Raw genomic sequence first — 18,702 nt, 5'->3', positions numbered from 1 at the left:
ATGCCAATAAAATGGTAAAACTGTTAATGAATATTTGTTCTTAAGAATTTTACTTTCAGTTATGATTTCTCATATGGTGCTGTAAACATTTCTCCTGACAACAATCATGAGCAAAAGTGTTTGTTCAGCAGAGTACCCCCACAGCGGTCACGGAAAAGATTTCCCAAGAAGATCTAGACATTTCTGTGGTTTCGCACTTCAAAAATATCTGTCAGTGGATGATTGGCAGCATTAGACATGATCTGTGTTCAAAGAAACCAGTCAAATTGGGGCACATCAGTAACGTACCGTTTCTTAACTGACCTTCATGTGCTTTAAATTAAAAATAATTTATCAAAACGTGTATTTTGTTATAACGTGAATCAGTATCAGATTAAAAACACTGCAAAGAAATCAATAATTATAAGGCATTGAAAATATATAATATGCTCATGTTCAAGATATATTCTCTGAAAATAAGCCTTAATATTAAACTAGTTTTGCTTAACTAGCAAATATAAAACATTTATTTGTTGATGTTAAAGGGTCATGAACCCCCAAATTGCTACCGGTCATGTACGTGTCACACGTCATTAAAATAACGAAAGCACTCATGTTTATTGTGTAACGTGTTTTTTTCTTTCTATAATTTAGCAAAAATCATACAGACATACATATTACATACTGGGGATACGAAACAGATAGTGACACATACACTGTGACAAAAAAACATCTTGTTTTTTTTTTTTTCGTTTATTTTGTTTAAAAATGAATCACGATAGACATTATTTATGCGTAAAGTATTAGATGCGATTGGTTAGAGAGAACGTGTCTACGTTATTAGATTCCGATTGTTTCTCCACATTCATGAGAAGGAACACTTTGATCCAATCACAGCGCTGTCTCATGCATGAGCTTATATTACTGCAAATTAGAAAACAAATCACTCACGAACATGACAGCTGTTCCAGAACAAGTTCAGGAGCACTCGTGGAACAGAAATGAGAGCAGACTTTTACGTTAACACTGTGATGAGATCAGAATCACTCATCAGAATGGGCCACAGTCCATAATCGGACCAAAGCGAGCATGTTTGTTGGCTAGAGATCTGCTATTCTCACTCCAAACATGAAACAGCTGTTTATTAAACTCGTGTGTTCCATCGCGTCTGCTCCGAACATCTGATGATGAACAGGATAGCATGATGGCTTTTTCAAAAACAAAAGACGTTGAAAACTGAAAATGCCAAGTCGTGTCAACTCTCATTTTGATTTCCTTTACGTTATGCGAAAGTTGCCAGGATTTACACCTGCATGGTTTACTGGCGCTCCGTCCTCAAGGCACCAAAATTGAAATACTTGATAACCTTACACAGACAAGATTAGTAAGCAATATTATCACACTAGATTCATGTAATCACGTGAATTAAAAATGTCAAAAGTGTGACAGTTGTCTGTTTTTAAAACCGCAGTCTACTGTGAAACTGTTCCATCTCTAGTCTGCATTCATCTTTCTCCTTCGCGTGATAAATGCGTCATCAACACAACACACCCTTCACGGTATCGGCTCTGCCTTTGTTCACACAGGCATGTTCCGGGATTAGTCCAGCACTGTATAAAAATGGATGAAACTGTCGCTCCAGTCCGACTTCCACTCTCTGTCAGGAGTGTTGTGTTAGAGGATTTACATTGCCTGCCAGGAGCAGGTGTGACTGAGCTTGTTGACGGCTCTGCATGGGTGTCACCAATTGTGGTCACGTAGAAAAAGTCTGAATGGGAATTGATGTGAGGGAACCAAAAAAAATCAGTAATTGTGCACTCTTTTCCATTACCTCATATGAATGAATGGCTTTCTACCCTTAAAGGTGCTACTGTTTTATACTACAATCGACTTTAAAAATGTTTATTACCAAGTACCACTACATGAGGACAGTCTCGACCTTACTGCATTCATCACCCACGACGGACCATTTATGCAGGGTTATATTATGGACTAGCTTTGTCCCTTGCTGAATTCCAAAAGATGATGACCATTATCCTTGCTGGGATGTCAGGGGTAGAAATCTTCCTGGACGACGTTATAATCCATGGATGTGACATGTTTGGACATGATAAAACACTCCAAGCTGTCTTACAGCACCTGGAAGCAGCTGGCCTGAAGCTTACTGAAGAAAAGTTCAGGTTCCGTCAGACCAGCCTGCTGTTTCTGGGCCACGCCATATCGGTTTAGGGGCTCCTTCATGATAGGTCACACGTACAGTCAATCATCAATGCTCATGCGCCCTCTGACGCACCTACGTTGCGCTCCTTCGACTCATGTCCTAATACAGTAAATTAATTCCTGACTTCACCACTGTTGTCACTCGAGTGAGTGCGTGCCTGCAGGATACAAATGGATTTACCTGGTCAAAAGAAGCAAAGCTTGTCTGAAATAAAACGGTTGATGATAAACAGCCTTGTTCTGGCATTGTTCAACCCTGCACTACACACCATCATCTCAACAGGTGCCATAGACTATGGGCTTGGATCCTTGCTCTCACAAGTTGATTCTAATATAGAATCAACATAGAACAAACTGTAAACTTTGCATCATGCACTGTCTATAGCTAAACACAAAATACGACACAGTAGAAAAAGAAGCTATTGCATGTGTGTGGGTTGTTGAAAGGTGACGTGCATTCTTGTGGGAACTCCACATTACCCTACAGACAGACCACCGGGTGCTAACAACCTTGGTCACCACAAAGTTGTTTGTAGCTTGCTAGCCTGCTTGGCATTGCTTATTCCTCTATGCTCATCGTTTTATCTTTTGCCAGAGCTTACAAATCTGATCGAAACATCAAAATCCACAACATGTATGTTAGATCCAATACAAACTAAGCTCTTAAAATAGGTATTCCCTGTAATCTCAGAACTTAATATTCTCTTAATATTATTAACTCCTTGCTATCGTTAGGAAATGTCCCAAGAAACTTTAAAATGGCAGTTATAAAAATGCTTAAGCAGCCACAGCTTGATCCTGGAGAATTGTCAAATTATAGACAGATGTTTATGTCGAAAATACCTGTCCTCACAACTATGTTCATTTCAACAGAGAAATAGTATATATGAAGAATTTCAATCAGGATTTAGGCCCCATCACAGTACAGAGACTGCACTTATCAGAGTTACAAATGACTTGCTCTTATCATTTGATCGAGGCTGCATTTCTCTTCTAGTGCTTTTAGATCTTAGTGCTGCATTCAACACGATAGATCACGGCATTCTCTTGAATAGGCTAGAGAATTATGTTGGCATTTTTGGACTTGGTTTAGGTCCTATTTAGCAGACAGCTACCACTTTGTCTGTCTAAATGAGGAATTGTCAAATAAAAAAAAAGTTAGGTATGGAGTGCCACAAGGATCAGTTTTAGGGCCTCTGCTCATCCTCTCCTTCTATATGCTTCCCCTGGAAGATATTATCAGGAATTGTGTAATAAGTTCCCACTGTTATGTCAATGATACCCAACTTTATATTTCTTTGAAACCCGACATAATTTAGAAATTCTCCAAATTAGCAGTGTATCAATGAAATAAAAAACTGGATGGCCAGAAATGTCCTTCTACTCAATACAGACAATTATTATAATAATTATTGGAACAAGAATCTCAAAAATATAAATAAATAAGCTGCTAAAAATATAATTTGACTCTCGATGGATGTACTGTTACATCATCTTCAACAGTGAAGAACTTAGGTGTTATATTTGATACCAATCTGTCCTTTGAAAATCAAATTACAAATGTTTGTAGAACAGCATTCTTCCACCTCAGAAATATTGCTAAATTACGGCACATGCTCTCTGTTTTTGATGCCATAAAACTAATTCATGCGTTCATGACCTCAAGACTACATTATTGTCAGGGCCGGCCCGACCCAATAAACAAACATTTGTTTAGGGCCCCGAGATTGGTTCGGGGCCCCCCGCCACCCCCAATTATTTTATTTTTTTCCCATCAATTACTCTAATCAACAGTATACACAACCGTATCAATGAAACGTATATGTTTCGTTTCGTATATTTTTCGAAATATCTTAAACCTAATTTTGGAACTAGGATGGAGGATTTAAAATTGTGTGGGTGCAGAGAGGATGATGCGCGCATCTCTCTGCTGTTTCCGTTTGTCAACTGCCAGGAGCAGTAGCTAGATAACAGACATCCAGCCATCAACGTACCCACCTGGATCAGAGAAATGCTGTTTTCCCGAATCAGACGATAGTGCATGCCAGAAGCATGGCCTCTTTTAATATTGTTTGCTACTTTTTGTGTGCTAGATTTTTTCGTCATTACAGCGGAAACAACTTAAAATACTCCGTAATTTTGGGCATACAGAACTGTAAGATATCATTAAAGTCTATAAAGTGTCTACTTTTATTTGTGTTAACTCACAATAACAACAAAACCTTGTGCTTTTGTAAAATAAAGAAAATACATCCGTCTCTGTCTCCGCAAGAATATTTCTGAAACACGTCACAAAAATTAACTGAAACTCTGCGAATACTTATCACACAAACATGAAACATATGTCTAAAGAAAGCTTAAAATGTCTACTTTTAAATAAAACATTTCAAATTTAAAACAATTTAAAATATTATCCTGCAATGTAATCTGTATGAAACAAAGCTATGTTAGTTGACATGCTATTTTATATAAACATGTACATATTTTACTAGTGGGACTGTTTCCAGAATTGCCAGCCAGGATTCAGAGTATTGACATTTGAAATATGTCCTAATAAACAAGTTTTAGTTACATTTAAATGCTGTTTCAGCTAAAGCAGGTATTTAAATTGTATGCTGTATAATATAAATATGATATGTAATATGATATAAAAATAATGTACATTTTTTGATTATATTTTATCTACTATTTATGCTGCCTCATTATCATCAACAAAGCTTGTGCTTGCAAATATGTGTTCAGGTTAAATGAGTAAAATGCACTTTAAATATGCCCATATTAGAAAATCACCATCTTATAATGATTTCTGAAGGATCATGTGACACTGAAGACTGCAGTAATGTTGCTGAAAATTCAGCTTTGATCACGAATTGCATTTTACAATATATTCAAATACAAAACATTTGTTTTAAATTGTAAAAATATTTCACAATATCACTGTTTTTGCTGTATTTTGGATCAAATAACAGCCTTGGTGAGCAGAAGCGATTTCTTGAAAAAAATATATAAAAAACTTACTAATCTAAACATTTTAAACGGTAGTGTAGGTCTTAAGTTTTTAAGTCTTTATGTAAAGAAAATATATAGTCAGATTTCTTCTTTTAACTTAAAACTTGATTTTGATCATTAAGTCTCCTCACATTCATTCTCTTTATGTCATATTCCTCATTGATGGGCCCAGGGGAGGGTCTTTGTCTCCTCAGGTGTGAATCATATTAATATTCATTATTATCCACGTCTCCTCGCATATGACCTTTCTAACACTAAAAGTGTCTTACAAAAGTTCAATTACTATATTGTTTTGTATGAATGAGTGATCAGGATGGTTTTCACATCATTTTGTAGCAAAAACTCTAGAGCTACAAGATACAGTTCTCAAAAGTCTTGTGGACAAATGTTCTGTATGTGTTAAATGGCCTTATTTCAATGACTTACATTTTTTTTTTTTTCAAAAACCAAGCATAAACTTTATTTTCTCAAAAATACAAACATTTATCATGATCTATAACTCTGCAAAAATTTGAATGGCATCTATGCCTCTTATTCTATTTGTTTCCCTGTCTCGAGGATTCATATACCAGAGCAGGCCAAATCCATATTATAGATTATTTTTCTGTTAATGCATGATTTTCTTTAAAGCTGCTTTGAAATTATGTATGTTGTGAAAAGCACTATACAAATGATGACATGAAAAATGTCAGTCGTGCTGGACAGCGCATGGCACAGTGTTCTGCTCACCTCATGTAATTTAATTATGATGAGGTTTACTGCCTTTTCTCAAAATTCCCCTGCTGACAACTGCTCGCCTGCTGCTCCTCCAGGGGCTGATGAATCAATATTCCTTAAAAATACCTTTTAAATTATCACTATTTTAAACCAGTGATTCAATGTGGAGAACTTTAAATCTGCTTCCATTTCATCATCTTATCTCTTACGATCACTGTAGGCCTTCTTGAGATTAATATTTCAGTTCCGGTGATGTGTCTTTATGTAACACGGTCAGCGAATTTCATTTTACCATCAGCGTAATCCAATCATAAAGTAATTAATCTTCAAAAAGTATTGTAAGGCATTTCAGAATTTCAAGTAATTTAATTATGAGTACAATACTATGGTTACTCATTCCTGAAATAATATTATTTGTGTGGAATATTTTTTAAACATGAATTATATTCATTTTTACTGAACATCTGCCCCAAAACAATCCAATGAACAAGGAGGAAATGGACATTATTTTGAAATCTTTGAGTGGAGCAGTGTTTTAGAATGTCACTTAAAAATAATGTAATTAGTAATGTGATCATTTTTTTTTTTTTTACCATGGAGTAATCAGAGTAATCTGATTTACATTTCTGAATAAGTGATTAGTCATTTGTAGTGTATAACTTTTTACTTTAAGTAACTTACCCAGCGTTGTTTACTATTTTTACAAAAAGTCTGCTAAAGTGTCATTTACTAGTTTACAATTCATTTTAATGGGGATAATCAGAAATCACCTGCCAATTAAAGAATCCAAAAACTGCTGCTATTACAAGTCATCGCTTTTATTTGTATCACGCTTTTCACAAGAGACGTTGTTTCAAAGCAGCTATAAGAGAAAATAATGTTGTAATGTACCCCCAGTACATCCCCCCAGTAATGTAAATGTCTTGATGAAATGTGATTGTAGATTGTGCTTTTAGTAAATCATATTTGATTTTAGACGAGCAAGCCAAAGGTGACCGTGGCAAGGAACAAAAAAGCAATTCAGTGACGAGATAATCTATTGCATTCTGAATGCATTTACACATGCGATAAATCTTTTTTTTACCGTGTTTATTTGATTGTTTAAACAGCATTAAATAAAAAATACTACTAATAATTTGGCGTTATAACACCCACTCTCCAAAACCTAATCCTCTTAAGACACGTCAGCAAACTTGAACATAGTCTTGATTGACAGGCGGAGTGCTTTGGCCGTCTCCCTGACTCTCTTTTGCTGTTTAGAGAGTGTAGTGCTGTCACAGAGCAGGTGTTAAACCTATTTAAGTGATATCTGTCAGACTGTGGGGCCCATTTTATGTGTGGTATTCCAGAAAGGATTCGCTCACAGCATCTTTCAGGACCCGTTTACACATTGTGTTCATTGAAAAACAGCCAGATGGAGCACAATAGAAATGAATACAATTCAGGTGTCTCAAGACATGTTTTTCAAGTTGGAATTTAAAAACAACAATTCTAAAACAATCATAAAACAATGATGGAACACAAAAGGAGATGTTAGGTAGAGTTTTGGCCTCATTCACTTTCACCGCATCTTTATGGTTTTTCCATACAATGAAAGTGAATGTGCACTGAAGTAGCATTTGTGTTTAAACACCCAAATAAAAATGTGGGTCAGCAAAATATTCTCCTTTCCAGAAACCAAACAAGACTGGTAGTATGACAGGAAAAGACAATGTATGATCAAATAGAAAACAATCCCACTCATGCTGTTACATCATATCCTGTGTGCCAAGCACTTCGGTTTAGATGTCAAGGAATCACCACATCGTCAGCACTATGTCAGACTGTGCCTATTTTTTTCTCTCTGTTTCTAAGAAATGTAAAAATAAATATCACTGATTATTTATTTGACCAGCAACAAGACTAAATGAATTTGACTGAACATTTAACTTTTGTGAAAACGTGTAACTTTTTTGGGGGTCGTTCTCAAAATATTTCACTTTCCAGACTTAAATAAAATATAGAAATGTTATATCCAGTTCAGTTTTCACCCATAAAAGCTGAGCGTAAAAATATTTTTTATTCATAAAAGACTTCCTTGTCCTTTTTAATGTAATTTTGTTTCACAAATAAAGCAGGCGTCGTAACATCAGTGACAATTTCTCTTAAAAGACATTTTCTAAGATGGTGTCAATAGTATCACTAAACACACACCACTGTCAAACTACAATCAATAATTCATTAATTCATTCAACAGTAAATCATTTTTTTCATGTCTTTCACACAAACATTAAACAATGAAATGCAATGCATGTGAAAAAATGACAGTTAAAGGGCTCTTCTTAGTGAGCACTAAGTGCAACATGCAATGATCTTATCCAAGTTTCGTGAAAGTGCTAATTCTGTCCAATTTTTGCGCTAGTGCAAAGCACGTGTGAGTGACAGTGAGAGTCTGTGCATGCAAACTGTGAGTTTATCTTATGTTAGTGAAGTGGCACAAAGCACAATTTGCTATTGTCCTAATTGGGATGAGACGTTTGAGAAGCATTTCTGTTTTCAGCACAAAGTCTAAATTCAGGTCCCATATTTGCACTTTGGAGATTCCACCAGCAGGTGTTAATAAAAAACATACCCAAACTGTGAAAACATGGAGGAATATCAAATTGTGTCTGATGATCAGACCATTTTTTTAAACAAAACGTATGAGATTTGAGCAGATAAAAATAGAAAGCTTTTGGCTTTACTTGTGAAAAGTACTTTATTGTTTACGGATTGGCCCCCATTGCCTCACTGTAACCCAGAATTGTTTTGTTTTTTAAAGAAAAGGAGGGGCAAGACAAAATACATTTTTGTGGTAATTAATATTATGATACTGTAATCATTACATTAATCTGATTTAAAAAAAATAAATAAAAGGGTGTGATGATTACAGAATTCAAAGTTATTTTCAATATCATAATGTATTAAACAATTACATTAAAATCAGTTTATGTGTAGGGTCTAAATTTTCTTTAATGCTGACAGAGTTATTGTTGCACATAAAACATGTTCAAACAAGGCAAGGAATGCAAAAATAAATTAAAATAAATAAGAATATAAAATAATTGATCTCGTCATTTAGTCACTTTTATGCCATCCCGGATGTGTATGAATTTCTTGGGTTCCACTCTAGCCCTACGCTCGTGGCTGCGAACTGTTTCATGAAATTTTGGTAGCATTAAAAACTATTCCATTCAAGTTGTATCAACATGCACCTCTGATGTTGTGGCGTCTGCACTCACTGTGGATCAACTCAAAACAAGCGGGCACTGAGATGACTTAAGTGAAAAATTTATTCATCAGACTTATTCCTTGAATATGCTAGGATGGCATTCCCCACTGAATTTATCCTGACTTCTGAACAACATCTTAAGTTGACTCTGGCATTGTCAATGGGAACAGCACATGATGACATATAAGATGCAGGTTCAAGTGTTGGACTTTACTGCTATAGGTATGACAGTGTTTATTCTTCATTACTCATACTGGCTGCCATGTTGATGGAAAAACAAACCATGCATATTCCAGTTATTGAGTCTTCATTATAAATATGACGTGAAGACCTACCGATCGTAGACGTTCTAAATATCTGTTTGTTTACTGTTGTTCTGTCATGAGTATTGTACAGTAGCTAGCATGACCTGTAATGTCTCTTGTATGCAATGGATGGATTATTTGTATGGAATGCATAGCATAGCGGAAGAGAAAGTGGCTGTGAGAAAAAGGTAACGCAAAAGTAATGCTTTGCTTTCCAAAAAAAAAATATTATTAATTAAGTTACTTTTTTAAGGAGTAACGCAATATTGTAAAGAGTTACTTTTAAAAGTAATGTTACCTAACACTGCCAATAAGATTAATAATACTTGCATTCTTTGTAATTTAATGGAGCGTACTTTCAAGTCCTGATGAGAACCACATTTTCCATGTGATATCACCAACCCACTTGTACCTAGACTAAGCACAATACCAAAATTTCATGGATACCATGCATACTGACATTGCGGGTATGACTTGAAGCATAGAACTGCGCTCCTAAACTAAGGCCCAAAATGTCAGTGACTTTTCATCTCAACTTTTGAAGTTCTTTTCTACAGCTTTTTGTATTTTCAAAATACCAGTAACATGAAATCAAGGGACAAACATTAAATTATTAAAATCTCAAATTATTTATTTTGTTTTGCTTTTTTGTGCACTTGTTAGGCCTTGCACTTATACTTGACCCGAGTAAATTACACGCAAACATATTTAAAGTACTAGACAAAGTAAGCAACCAACAATAAACAAATCCATCTATTTAGCCTACGAATGTTTTTTTCCCCTCTTTCTGATTAGATGTTTTCTTTTTCTGACATTTTCAGTCAAACACACATTTCAATGCATATTTTTTCCATTTATTCTGTTAAAAGGCACGAGGCACATCTTCTGATACATATTTAAACATTCACAAATGCAATAAATAAGTTCAAAATAAATACATTTATTTCTCAAATAAATAAATAAATGTGATGGGTGCTTTATGTGAGAATCAGCAACTTATTCACATTATCATGATGTAAGAAAACAGTAGGTAGTTCTCATAGAGATCAGGAGGTCAATCCAATGACCATGATCTCATTTCATGGTCATTGGATGGGCATATGCTCAATAAATAATGTTTCTTTCCATTTGTTTATAAATAGTCTGTATGACACAAAGTATTTCACTAACTGGGACTGTTTGCTTTCTGCTGTAGACTGCAAAGAAACACCAGTTTAAGGGAGGTTCAATTAAGAAATAATAAATGGGGGGTGGGGATGTTCAGATACAAAATAAAAAATGTATATAAATAAATAAATGCAAGGTCTACTGTGCCCGCAGTAAACAGTCAAGGATGATTTCTAACACTTTGTCGTAACGGGTTTAGCAACAATTTATCAAAAAAGTTAGCAAATTTGTCTGTCCGCCTATTAAAGGAATAGTTCATCAAAAAGGAAAAATCTAATTTCAAGTTGTCCTTTCCTCCGTGAAACACAGAATGTTACATTTTGAATAATCACTTTGCTCTCTTCCATACAATTAAAGTGAATGATGACCAGGAGCTGTCAAGCTCCAAAAAGGACAAAAAGCACCATAAAATTAGTCCATACGACTCTGGTACTATATTCCAAGTCTTCTAAAGTCATTTGATAGCTTTGTGTGAGAAACAAAACTGAAATTTAAGTTGTAATTATTTGAAAATCTTGTCTAACAGTCATCATTTACTTTCTTTGTATGAAAAAGAACAACTTGGGAATCATGCTATAAATAACCCCCTTTGTGTTCCACAGAAGAAAGAAAGACAAACATGAGTGTGAGGACATTACTCCATCAAATAAAAGAAACTTTTATCGCTTGTCGCTGGTCGAGACCTCTCATCGGCCTGCTGCGGTTCCGCATTGCTGCACAGTGTTAGGGGTCTCTGAGACTGGCATGCTGGAGGTGCTGCTGCGGATACTGAGGATACTGCGCAGCACGTCGCAACTGAACACCTGCAGCTGCTGCAAGGTGAGGTGAGCCATCATCTTAGTCATGAATTCATCTTTCAGAGGTTCGGCCAGGCTATGCTTGAGGGTCTGTAGCTGGTTGTCCATTGCCTGCTCATATCCTGCTTGATCCTGCAACTGTGGGAACATAAAACACACATAAACGTAAAACACTATGCACTCCTCCGACACATGGTTTGATACCGTAAAACCCTGTTTTGTCTGTCAATAAAAAAGGATTCAGCATGCAAACTAACATAAGACAGTTCTATTAACAGGATTGTGAAAGAAAACCAAAAGTTGCACTTCCCCATTTCCGCTGGCCACAAAACATATTAGGATACATCAGCCAGACTAAAAAAGGGTTTGAATGTCATTTGCAATGGATACAAAAATATAAAACCAAGTGGAATTTACTTTAAGGAAGGATAGCACAAGGGTCAAACATGTTGAGTAAACCAATAGATACACTGTCCAAGATAAAGACAAAAAGCATTTGGACACTTTCTGGTTGTCAAACGTTAGTGTCTCATGTTGATAGTCAATGTGCTGAACTCCATCTGTGGTTCTTCTCCCATACATACGTAACTTTTTTTTGAGTGGCTTCAGCGTCTAAATATTTAAGACACTACTTGACAGAGAGGCAGTGCAAGATGACACCAACCACACTTTAAATTTAGCTGTGCTTAAAAGATCACCCCCACATTAATCCATGACTCAACATGCATGCATTCACATACTTGTGCAATTCAGGTAATGAGACTAAAAATAGTGTCATATCAACATCCTTCACATGTTGGTAGAAGTCAGCGAGACGATTGCTTTACCTCGAAAATCAGGTACAGAAGGTCTTGAATTTCAGCTTGCAGTTCGGGCACCTCCTTTGTCTGGTTCATTGTGGGTGCTTTGCTGATCACTTTCAACAGATTCAGATGTAAGTTCAGACCATCCACTATACGAGCAAGACACATTTCCTGTGACAACAACAGAAAGATCTTACAATTACTGTCCTGTTATTTAACCTGTGCCTTTAAATTGAGTTTCTGTAAAGTGTGCCATCAACAAAAGCAATGAGCCACGAGAGGTTGAGTGTTATAATCAATTTACCAAGGACAAGGGGGACACCTTCCAAAATGCGTAAATGTAACAAGAAAAACTAGAAAGCTGTTTTCCATCTCCATTAATGTATACTTTGCAAAACAACGATGTTAAACCTGAAGGACTGATGTTTGTGTGAATGTGGCTTTGGTCATTTTACCACGCTCTGAACGCACCTTGTCCAATCAGAATTTACAGTCGGAATAATCCATTATATAAAAAGAATAATAATAAAACTTTTATACATTAAAAAAAGTATTGATTTCTAGGGCAATTCGGTGGTTGTTACCGAATTTCTGTGTGGTTACTAAAGCATTAGTGAAAAAAGTCCTGCAAACGGGGCGGCTGTGGCTCAGGTGGTAGAGCGGGTTGTCCACTAAACGCAGGGTTGGTGGTTTGACTCCACATGCCGAAGTGTCCTTGGGCAAGACACTGAACATGAAGTTGCTCCCAATGGCAGGCTAGCACCTTGCATGGCATCTCTGCCATCAGTTGTGTGTGAATGGTTGAATGAGACGCAGTGTAAAGCCCTTTGAATACCGCTAAGGTTAAAATGGCGCTATATAAGTGCAGACTATTTACCCTGAAGTTCCTGATTCAGTGTAATTCTATGGGATTTTTGTCACCTGTTTTATCAACCACCAGGCAAAAGGTGTACGTGTGTTTGATCATGGCACATCTTACTTCAACAAGTCATATGATTTGATATATCATTCAGGTCTTAGCACAGATAATGACATTTCATATTTATGAGGAAAAGTAATAGAAATGATTGCCTAATAAACCTTTCATGTGATGAACTGAATCAAACTCACCAGAGTGAAGTTATCTGAGATGCTCTTGAGTTGAGGAGCAGCAGGTATCGTTGAGTTCTTCAGGAACTGCAGATCACTGGATGGCTGGTCCAGTGTCAAACTCTGAGAAGACACAAGCATTTGACATGTTTAAACATGACAGGACAGCGTTTCTTGCTCTTGCGTCAGTACCTCATAGATTTGTGTGCAAATGCCTCACTGACATGCCAGAGCAAATCACATTTGCATATACTAGTAACTGTTCATGTACTAAGAGCTGTGAATATGATGTAAAGGCAACATTATGAATAATTGGTCATTTAGCTTATGGTTTTCAGCAAAGTATTCAGTATTACGTCTTCCTGGTGTGGTGTAACCTGAGGTTAAGTGTTTGATTGAGGGCACAATGGCACTTCTCAACCGATGGCCCACAGGTCTGTTCTGATGGCACAGTGCAAATACCATAACCAGATAATCCTGCATACTTAGGACAGAAAATCAACTTTCGAAAGGGAGGTGAGAACTATTCCCATTTCTCTAGTTGTTGACGTCAAATGTTTGTGCATCCAATCAAACTCTACATTATTTTAGTGCAAATGCATCTGTCACTTTGGTCGAAGCCAGCCAAATTAGGAAGAAGCCAACACGGACAGGTTGTGTGGCATGAATTCCTCATTGAAAACCATGAACTAAACTACACAAGGTCAATACGACTCATGTAATATGGGTTCATGGATAAAGCTACTGGACTAGACTACACCAACCAGCCACATGCATATATATATATAAGAAAAGAATAAACATATACAAAGAAATTAGCCTAATATTAAAGATAGGGGGGCGACAGTATAAAAGTTTCAAGTTCTCCTCAATGTCTATTGACTATGATGGCCACTGAAACATTTACACTTACCTTGTAGTTTATCCAGGCGGCATGAGTTGTAGGAATATCTGCAAGAATTTTGCTAATGAAACTATGGGCCTGTTCAACAGTATCCTTGTCCATAATGTCCAATTTCTGCGAGAGAGGAGCAGATCCCACAGTTCCAGCTAATGTGACGAACAGAATAGCTGAAGGAGAGAGAGAGAGACAGACATGATCAGAAGTGTGTAACACTATGACGCACAGCTCAAACACACACACACACACACACACACACACACACACGGGATTCAGTCATGGCTGGACATCTTGATTTCACACAAATGCACCTGATGCTATTATGTGAATATTTGAAATGTTACATGAAGTTGCCTAAAGCTGATTATCTGAAAACTTATTTCCCCAAACCTTTTACTATTTAATGTAGCCTTGTATAACATACAATGACTATATAAAACCTATATTAATGATATAGTATACAATGAGTAAACAGTATAGTAATATACTATTCAAAGTAGTGTGTCTAACACATAACACTTCATCATTACTTCATATAATCATAGAATTATTACTTCATATAATTCCAAATGAAAATCAAAAACTTACTCTGGTAGATGTTCATTATAACAGCAGCACCCAAAAACAAGAAAATGTGCTGTCATCAAAGTCCACAGAAGTAACAAAGCCCCATCATGCTCAGAATTTATATGGCCTGCAGGGGAAATTCCTCTTTTGACGTTGACGCCTTGAGAAGTAGCAGAAGCACATGCAAAGCATGATTCAGGTTATTGATGAGTGTGACTATATCATTAATAAATCATTTGTAATGCAAACATTATACAAGGGTAGATCGATCAGTTTTCATTTACATTCACACTGCACTTGACAATAAAAGAAAAACAAATGAATTCAAGTTTTTATTGCATTTCTTTCAATCAACATGGAACTGATGATCTGTAAAGCATCACGTAATAAAATAACATACAGTATTTGAATGAAAGTGAGTTTTCAATATATTCTGATATGAGTAAATATTGGTGAATTAGAGGCATAATGAGTTATGTTTTATACATGAACATAAACATCATCTTGACCGAAACTTGACCTTATTCTCATTACTGAAATACAGCCATTTTTATTATTTTCTTTCTTTCTTTTTTAATTTAGGCTTCATTTATTTTATATGCAAAAAGTTATTTCCTTTTTTTGATTATTATTTTGGATTAAAATACGATCATGAGATTTACTTGACAGATTTAGGGAGACTGGCCCTAATTTTACAATAAGTGTCAATTATATAAAGACTTGTGTTACACCGACTCAGAACTCGATTAATTGATTCATCATGTAATCAAATCACAGATTCTATGCAAATAAATGGTAATGTTAAAAACAGAATCCAATTCTATTCTGTAGAAATATGATATGACATTATGCGTCATAATTATAAGATGTATTAAACTGTGTTTTATTAATTCTATATTTCTTTTACAGTATTGTAGTAAATTGTGGGTGAATTCATAATCCTCAAAAATCTGTGTGACAAACTAACTTTTTTGTTTTGTTTTTAATAGTGAAATAGTGAACAATAGTGACATTTTCTAAATGAATATTTGATTTGGGACATCTGGAGACATCACTGATGTCATTATTGTTCTCTCTATTTCCCACAGATTTTACAACTGTGTGTATTTTTGGGACTATTGCGTTTTAGCTTAAACTCCCAGGAAGAAACAGAGATAAAGATAACGATGAGACAAGTATTCTTGCTTCATCGTGTCATGTACTTTGGGTTAAATGAATGCACCCATAAAATATTCCATATTGCTTTAACCTCAGCTTCCTCCGATTTCTGTGAGTAATCATGGGTGAAAAGCCCTGATTGCGTAAGAGGAATTGTTGCATGGTGCACACTCAACCAGAAAAGGTTTCTGGAAGAAATTAATAGAACAAAATTACATTGATCAATTGGTTTAATCATTATTTTTTTATTTACTGTAAGACCTAAACTTCAGTTAAGATTATATTCAGATATAAATGTCAATTCAGAACATTTCCTTGGAGCTTGTTGCAGATTTATTGAATTATATATTTACATGAAATGAATGATCTCCAGAGTCAATCATTAATATTTATTAATTTTCATTTGATGTTCTGATGTCTAATAGATAGATAGTTTGATAGATAGATGGATATATAGATTGATAGATAGATCAATAGTCAGATTCCACACTGAAGATGTTGAGAGTAGTTTGTAACTGAGTCAGAAATACAATCAAACTACACTCATTATTTCCAGCTCTGTCATTATGACATCAAACATGGTAAAAATGCAGTATGTGTTACAGATTGTTGTGTAATGACAGAGACAGTTTCCTTCACAGTGACAAATGGATGATGAAGAGAAATGGGAAGAAAGTTCTTTGGAAACAAGCAGCATATGTAAGAAATAAACAGAACAAAAGTGACACACACACACACACACACACACACTGAAGTCTCTAATTTAGCAAGAAATCTTATCTGTTTTTTGTTTTTTTTCAGATAAATGAGATATATATTGCACTCACTCACTTACTCAAGATCAGAAGTGAAAGTGCTGCTACAATCACAAATCATGATGACATTATACTTGCATAATGAGTCTTAGATTTATTCTGATATTAACCAGTGTTTCCTAATTATTTTAAAACTATTGCATAACTATCTGTATAACACACATAACTATATAACATATAGGTAACACTTTACAATGCGGTTCCATTTGTTAACATTATTCAACATGAACTAACAAAGAAAAAAACTCTTACAGCATTTAATTAAACTTAATCAATGTTAATTTCAACATATCATATTACATTTTTTTATTTAAAAGTTGTACTTGTGAACATTAGTTAATGCACTATGAACTAACAATGAACAATTGTATTTTGATGAACTAACATTAACAAAGATTAAAAAACGCTGTAAAAAATATATTTGTTCATGATACCTAGTGCCTTAACTCATGTTAATGAAGGAACCTTATTGTAAAGTGTTATCAACATTCTGTATAACAAATCTCATAATCTCAAAACCACTGCAAAAAACCAAGCCTGAAATGTATTTAATCATGCGGTTTCATCTGCCTTGTGATAAATTCAATAAAAGCTTAATGAAAAAGCCTGCATACTCTCCTACAGTATAGTCATTCACATGTTTATTTATTGATTTATTTCCACATTGATTTTGTTCCTCTGCTTGGCTTTGATGTGGATCAACGCTCTTAAAAAGTTCTTTAATGGTTCACCTGAGGTTCAACAAAGAACCCTCCTCTCATCAAAAACAAAAGTTGCTGAATAAGCTTTTTGAGTTCAACGGATAAAGCGTTTTGATGTTACATTAAAAATCAAAAGCTACTAAGGACACCCTTATGGTTGTTGTCAACATGCCACACAGGTGCAAACATCTGAAATCTGAGCTGTTAACTGTGAATAACATCTATCGACATTTCTTGACAGGAACCCACTACTAGAAACCAGAAGAACTGAACCCCTGTATTCCTTCTTCAAAGACTATCAACCATCACTCCAGTAACCTGTCAAGAGGATGAGGGTTTTTTAGGTGCTTGAAATATTTCTTGAGTACACTGTAGGATATCTGAGGCACTGTGTGTAGGTTCTTGTGTAGGTTCTTATAATCAGGTCAGCAGATTTCTGGCTTCTTTAAACCTCAGTTACTGTAGTGGTCATTTTCTTTCAAAATGTACAAGGCTTTGTGACTTTTCCTCTACTTGCCATCTGAACATTTCAGCAGTGAAAAAGCAGACAGAGGCCATCCTACACATCCTACCTCGGCGCCAGTCTACATCCAGCCGAGCCCCGTCTGCTCGCCGAGGGCGTCCCTCTGCGGCAGCAAGAAACCAGCAGGTAGCTCCACCTCAACCAGGGCCCAACTCTCAGCCCCAGCGTAGAGCTACTCGCAGGAAGCAGATGCCCCCCATCTCACTAACATCATCAAGGACCCAGAAGGCTCCCAAGCATTCCTGAGGTGGACCACCCATGGGAAGAGATGTTTGCACAGGAGCTGGTAGCCAGACCACTCCTTCCCCCGGTGGAGGGCCAGGAGGAGAATCTTTGGTTTCTGTTTTTTCATTTGCCGCACCCCCTTTGGGCTGCAGTACCCATTTTTTCAATAAAAGAGCAATTTCCTCATCCTCTGGTTCACGTAACCGGTGCCCGCAAACGGCGTTCTCATGGTGCCCTGGCATCAAACCCTTACAGGCAAAGTGGCACTCTTGACGTAGACACTTCACCTCCATGTCTGTACAGTATTCAGAACCCCGGCCAGCTGGTTCTGACAAGTCCAGAGGATGCCTCACTAGAACCTCCTCCTCAGTCACTAACTGCTACCGGTTATGTGGAGCAAGGTAAGTACGCTTTCCAACCTGTTGCGTTGGCTGGCCAGGACCATACGACTCGGCTACGCAATTCAGTTCACCAGG

The 18,702-nt window shown here is 36.2% G+C and overlaps 1 protein-coding gene across 1 annotated transcript; it reads right to left on the bottom strand.

Annotated features, from left to right (window-relative positions):
• Window positions 1-10,467: 10,467 nt before the first annotated feature.
• On the bottom strand, window positions 10,468-14,947 carry csf3a (colony stimulating factor 3 (granulocyte) a). Its single transcript, XM_052113273.1, has 5 exons — window positions 14,826-14,947; window positions 14,250-14,407; window positions 13,358-13,459; window positions 12,272-12,418; window positions 10,468-11,582 (listed from the first exon to the last, which is right to left on the bottom strand). The coding sequence occupies exons 1-5, from the start codon at window positions 14,839-14,841 to the stop codon at window positions 11,334-11,336; spliced, it is 672 nt and encodes a 223-aa protein (XP_051969233.1). The 5' UTR covers window positions 14,842-14,947; the 3' UTR covers window positions 10,468-11,333.
• Between the last annotated feature and the right edge of the window lie 3,755 nt (window positions 14,948-18,702).

This window comes from Xyrauchen texanus, chromosome 40, assembly GCF_025860055.1.
Source record: "Xyrauchen texanus isolate HMW12.3.18 chromosome 40, RBS_HiC_50CHRs, whole genome shotgun sequence".
In the NCBI taxonomy this organism is placed as follows: Eukaryota; Metazoa; Chordata; class Actinopteri; order Cypriniformes; family Catostomidae; genus Xyrauchen; species Xyrauchen texanus.
Note: the sequence above shows the minus strand (reverse complement) of the source record. Positions and strands in the feature narration are given on the sequence as shown.

Bases quoted from the DNA above. Each gene is read 5' to 3' on its own strand.
- csf3a (XM_052113273.1), bottom strand. The intron at 12,419-13,357 runs GTGAGTTTGATT...TTGTTGTCACAG, and splicing joins TCTCAGATAACTTCACTCTG to GAAATGTGTCTTGCTCGTAT. The intron at 11,583-12,271 runs GTAAAGCAATCG...ATGTTCCCACAG, and splicing joins TTCTGTACCTGATTTTCGAG to TTGCAGGATCAAGCAGGATA.